Source organism: Lutjanus erythropterus, chromosome 5 (assembly GCF_056507025.1).
Source record: "Lutjanus erythropterus isolate fLutEry1 chromosome 5, fLutEry1.hap2, whole genome shotgun sequence".
Classification (NCBI taxonomy): domain Eukaryota; kingdom Metazoa; phylum Chordata; class Actinopteri; order Lutjaniformes; family Lutjanidae; genus Lutjanus; species Lutjanus erythropterus.
In genome coordinates this window covers 19,316,144-19,322,143 of record NC_139321.1, presented here as the reverse complement: position 1 = coordinate 19,322,143, position 6,000 = coordinate 19,316,144, and the positions used below count along the sequence as shown (strand labels likewise).

At 40.4% G+C, this 6,000-nt stretch overlaps 1 protein-coding gene across 3 annotated transcripts in view; it reads right to left on the bottom strand.

The window, feature by feature from the left end:
* Positions 1–1,449: 1,449 nt before the first annotated feature.
* The window catches only part of tsc22d3 (TSC22 domain family, member 3), a 42,013-nt gene continuing 37,462 nt past the window's right edge, over positions 1,450–6,000 (bottom strand). For 2 of the 3 annotated variants that reach the window (XM_084719049.1, XM_084719050.1), the window contains 2 exons: positions 3,138–3,189; positions 1,450–1,908 (listed from right to left, as the gene is read on the bottom strand). In XM_084719049.1, the coding sequence (XP_084575175.1) occupies positions 1,636–1,908; positions 3,138–3,189 (325 nt within the window). In that variant the 3' untranslated portion in view covers positions 1,450–1,635. Of the gene's footprint in view, positions 1,909–3,137; positions 3,190–3,723; positions 4,008–6,000 lie in introns of those variants that run through there. The other variant, XM_084719051.1, reaches the window with a different exon arrangement.

Below are 6,000 nucleotides of genomic sequence, written 5' to 3'. Positions count from 1 at the left end.
ACAATACCAGCCACTTATTACACCCACTTAGAAACACATTTGATGTTTATTTAAGGACTTGAAATGATATTGTGTTTCCATAATATTGAAAAATCCCAATGTTAGATCATGAGTTTAACTTTCCTATCAGGAGTTTGTGATGTCACACATCAAACCATAAATCACAAGATCTGTGGACACAGTTAAAAAACAAAAAACAACGCGTCAACGTATTGTACTATGTAAACATAAGGTTTATTGCAAATGTGCAGTCGTATCCAAACACCATAGTGAACAACTGTTTCCAGGATACTTTTACAGCAACAATACCGTTATCTTTACAAAATACATAGAAACTGTAGCGCTAGCTTCTCCCTGTGAACTTTTACACATGGTCCTGGTTTGCTCGGCCTCTGTTGTTGTTGTGAAAGGAAAATAAAAAAAGGCAAAGTCTTTGGTAGCTAGAAAACAACAACAACAACAACAACAACAACAACAGAGCTCAGTGTGGAAATGTGTTCCTCTTAACTACAGACAGGCACTGTTGTCATGCCATCGTTTTCAAGTTGGCATCTGAGCAAGAAAATGGACCAGTTACTGGACGGGGCTGCTAAAAACAGGAGTGCATGTGCAGCAACAAAATGCCGGATTCTGCTTGCTCATCATCTCCACTAAGTTCACCTCAGGATGTTTCTCTGTACACTGTAGTTATCCTTTGCTGTAAGGAGCTAGGCAAACAAGGTGGGCAGATATGCCTGTCCCCTCATAGATTACAAAACAATCTTTTGAAACAACTGTACAATACTCCTATTTTACAAAATTTTGTTCAGAATCACAAACAAAAACAGGAGATATAGCAGGATTAACTTCCCCCATAAGCAGCAAGCCCCATCTGCAGAAAATACAAGATTATATTTTATGAATCATGACAGTATACTTGGATCAGTCTACTGTAGCAGTCCACCAGCTCTAATAGGCTATACTGCGTTAACCGCCACCTCTGTTTACCGCCTTAGCTTATCCTGTTGATTATTCTTGTTATGCTTAAATGTACACAAACACATGAGCAATACATCGCAGGTACAGGAAAAGTCCTTGGTACGTGGCTGAAATGTGCGACTGGGAGTCCTTGAAACTTGTATTTTGAGGTCGGACGAATCCGCATGATGGGGCTCTTCTCGTTGAGACATGGAGGACCGTCTCAGTTGGGTCAATCCTGGGTGAGCAGGGTGCAACTGTCCCCGCACACTTTCCAAGGTAGCACCCACAGGGCCAGCCCAATCAACCTCTGACCTCCTCGCACCCTCGCAAAGGGTGCTTATTGGAAGGGTTCGGCTGTCTGAAAGCAAGCGCTCGTCGGTGTCTAGTCAGCCCGCTCTCTATTCTCAGCGCTTTTGTCTACACAGAGACTACGAAGTTGGACGGTATCAGAGGACGGGCCTGACACTGCACCGGTCAGAGCGTCTCAAGTTCTGTTTTGTGCTTATCAGAGTCAACAGTTCTTTTGTGTCCCATCGATCATTTACAGCCCCGATGCTTCACCTTCGCTGTTTCATCGAAGGGTTCTCGGCGACGGCGATTTTGTAACACTTCATTCAAATGGAGGTCCATTACTGTTAAGAGACAGTGGCTCTGCCCGCCCCAAGGCAGAGCCACTTACACAGCAGAGCCAGTGCTGTGGAGGCAGGACTGCTGCTGCTGTTGCTGCTGCTGGTGGTCTGGGGTCACCTGGGAGCTCTGATTGTCCAGCAGAACGTCTGTTGGGATGCGAGACTGGAACTTCTCCAGCTGCTCTGGACTGGCCAGGTTCTTCAGCAGGTAGTTCTCCCTCTCAAGCTGGTTGTTCTTCTCTGCCAGCTCTTTGATCTGCTCTTTGAGGATCTCCACCTCCTCACGCACCGCGTACATCAGGTGGTTCTTGACAAGGTCCTGTCAGAAGAAAGAAGAAGAGATGGATCAGTTTGGAACCGAGAAATGTTCAGGCCAAGGCTGATCTGCTAGGGTGCACCGCTGATCAAGGGTTCTGCAGGTTTCAAGTTAAATTTAAGACTTTAAGACTAATGTAAATGTAATTTAACATTTGCATTAGTGTTTATTAAGTCAGTGTTGCTTTCATTTTGTAGTTGTTACAGTGTGATCAATATAGTTTCTTCCCCAAAAATGCAATAATGAAGTTAAATCCAACTTTATAAGAGCAACATTAATTTCACAATTCAGTTTTAAGCCCTGGCAGACATTTTGAGGCCTAAAATTGAGATTATTAGATTTTAGAGTTTTTAAGGACCTGCAGAAATCCTGCTGATGCAGGTGCTGAAAGAATGATGAAGTTTTCCAGACAAGTTTACTCGCATGGATTTCTTATGAGAAAGAGTATACAGTGAAGTATACATGATACAGCTTTGACTCAAGGGTGTTTTCAATAATTCTGCGCAGCAAATTTGCTACCAGGCTCTGTTTTTTTGACTTCCTGCTCTTGTTTCTGTAGTTTGTCACATGAATAAAGCATGCCTTTACATAACAGGGACTTCCCAGAGCATTCATAAAGAGCTGGCTGCAGATCGCATTGAGGAAATGCGTTTTGGGGAGGTCAGTGGGTTATCGCTGTTCTATACACAATGATATTTTTTTCAGGACAAACCCTTGTGGACAGAGAGACCATCTAAAAGCTCACAGGTTTGATGCTAGTAATAAACAATGTGGCTCTACTGGTAGTCACTGTAAACAGCAGCATCAGCCCACTGTTAAATGATAATTTTGCATTGTAGAAGTCAGTCCATGGTTTCGTCAGGTTAAATGTAACTTTTTAAGACTATTATGAATTTAAGACTATTTAAGACCCATTTCATCAGTTTTCATGAGTGGTCATGGGTCAGTGTTGGTTTCATTTTATAGTTGTAACAGTGTGATCACTCCTAATTTTCCCAAATGCAAACTTAAGTTAATGCAACTTCATAAAAGTGATGTTAACTTCATGATTCAATCAATTTTTCAGACCTGTCAAAAACATTCTTGACATTTTACAGCCTAAAATTCAGACTATTGAATTTTAGACTTTTGAAGGACCTGCAGTCAATATGCATGTACAATATAGTGTAATCTATATTCCTGTGGTGCAGCCTGCAGTATATCTATGCGTCTGTCTGTGTTTCTGTGCTTACCATTGCCTGTTCAATCTTGTTGTCGATGGCCACAACGCTAGCACCAGAGGCACTGCAGAAGAGAAGAAAAAGAGGCCATAAATTAACAGTTCAATGTCACAACAACTGCCTTCAACTTCAGAGTCAACATAATCCCGAACTATTTACAAAAGAAACGCAAGGTTTAGTGCTTCCTGAATTCACCGGTCTGAAACAGTGAAACAGAAAGCTTGCAAAACTGAAAGAAAAACTGTTTGCTCAAGTGTTATCTACTAGACTTTTATAAAGTATGCAATGAGAGTAGGATTATGATTTTATATAGGCTATGGTGTAAGGAGGACAAAGTGTACGGGGAAATCGTGACAAATCAGCGTAGATATGTGCTCAAAGTCCAAGTAAACAGCAGCAGACAGAAACACAGCTGAGCAGACAGCCTTCAGAGGCATAATTACACACATCAGACACTGCAAATGGACAACAATGCATTTACAGTTTGTGAAGGCCTGCAGTAGAATAAGAATAACTGACTCATGCTCCGATTTATATAACTCATTAAACGCATTTTTTTTTTTCAAACATATCTTTACAGTATATTTCGGATATTTACCTGTTGTCAAGTTTGACCGAAACAACGTCTCCTCCGAGTAGCGAGGAGAAGAAAGAGATGGAGAAGTTATGCAACTGGTAGACGGCCACCTCCATGGGTGTTTTCGCGAACATCTCCGTGCTCATGTTGAGTACCAGACTCGTTTGGATGATATTTCTCGCCACGTTTGCGACTGGTTTGGTTCACCCTAAACTGTAAGATCCGTGTTTGTTTGGTCTGTAGTATCGATGCACTGACTCGCTGCTGCTGGCTGAGCTGAGCTGAGCTGAGCTGAGCTGTGTGCTGTGTCGAGGATAGAGCTTCGCCGGTTTTTACAAGCGACTGTCTGATGCTATTTCTGCCACTGGCTGCTATTTAAGTGACTTGCCCCCTGACGTCATCTGACGCGCGCATGAATTAGTCAAATGAGTCGGCGGGTCAGATTTTATGGTGCGTTCACGTGAAAACTTGGCTGGAGAGCTGGAGCATGTAAAAATCAAATCTATACACTTGAACTTTTATTTGGCCTACTTAGTAAACACGGAGGGTAAATAACGCGCTGGTCACGTACTCGTGCTCACGATGCTGCTCTAGTATTGCTGTTTTGTAAGATTTGCCCCACAGGTCAGGGAATGTTTTGTTCCCTCGCATTGATGTTATTGTGCAGAATAAAGATTAAATGCAATACATACTGCCATAAAATATAATGCAATGGACTATACAACCTACTGCTTCACAACTATGCCCCATACTAGATTAATGCATACATTTCACAAGAATTAATGTAGTTGAAAGAACTTATTATTATTTGATAACTACATTTTACGCCATTTTCACTTTTTTGCAATTGATGTTTTTATTGATTTAATTTCATTAATTATTCTGTTTTACACCATAGGCCTTTATCATCTTTACTCTCATGCTTTTGCAAATATGTAATCACAAACAAAATAAGAAAGAACAAAGCAAACAAGCAAAGAAGACAGAAACAAATGCAAGTGAGTATATATTTAACAGATTGGAATAAACACCACTTATTTACAGCACAAAGGACTTTATATTCATTGATATCCTTGAGATGACAAGACTGGGGATGACTTAGTCCACTGACATTCTCATATTAATTGGAATTTTAGTTCAGGACTTTTCCCCCACCTTTTTGTGATTATGAGAACATCCATCACATGCTACAGATTAGATGGTCTGTATAAAAATGATATAGATTGTGTAGACTTTTGCTCCTTTTTTGGGGTTGTTATTATATATTTTTTTACAGTCAGAAGGATGAGTCTCTTCAAAAAACAAAAATAAAAGAACACTTTGGTGTTATCCGTGAACTAAAACAATGCATTTGTCATTCTATTCTGGAATATAGTGTAAAATACACCTCTCAACAAAACAAATGTCTCCAAAAACAATCAATTTTAGGTTGCACAGGCAGTAAACAAACGCGCGTATCGAAATAACGAGCTTGAGAGGAGCATTTGAACGCAGCATTACGTCTGCCCTGCTGCTGAACTTCTTTGCTGCGGGCTGCTGCAGTTAACCCACAGACCGAAATCCGTACTCAGTGTTGCAAACTATATCATAACAACCAACTGAATAATGAGAGGTCTGCGCAAACAAGCAGCTCGTGCTGATAATAAAGAACAACTCGATTCGGCCACAGAAAGGTTGCATGTGGCGAGGACTTGTATCATCTGATTTCCATGTGAATCACTTAACTTATTTAATGGGCAATTTTATGGATGTTTTAAGTATGTTTCCTTTAAATGTGAAATTTAAATATTTATTTATGTATTTAGCAGTTCTTGATTTGCTCAGCTGAATGTAAACAACTAAGTTCACAAAATGTCCTTGACAATAAGTTCACAAAATGTCCTTGACAATAATCACATTTTGTTCCTTTCATCTTGTGTTTGTTTGTTACAGTACATGTTAAAAAGGGATGTCCTGTACCGTGTTGTGCACATATGTACAGTTATTCTGCATAAGTACTTTTCCACACTCTGTCCTGGTAAATTTCCCCTCAGTCTATACTGAACTCTATCGGCCTCTGGTGGTGAAACTGTAGAATACAGCCTCCCATAGGGAACAATATTCCTGACAAAGGCTTTTTTCCTGGACACAAATGTTTACAGTGGCATGGAATTTTCCGTGCACCTTTTCCCGGCTCTATAATTTGATAATTCCAGGTTGTTTTCCTGCTTGGAAAATTTACGGAAGATTCTTAAAAGGACGCTCCACATGTGTTTCTGTATTCTATTTATTTATTTAATAGTGTTTACATGCCATACT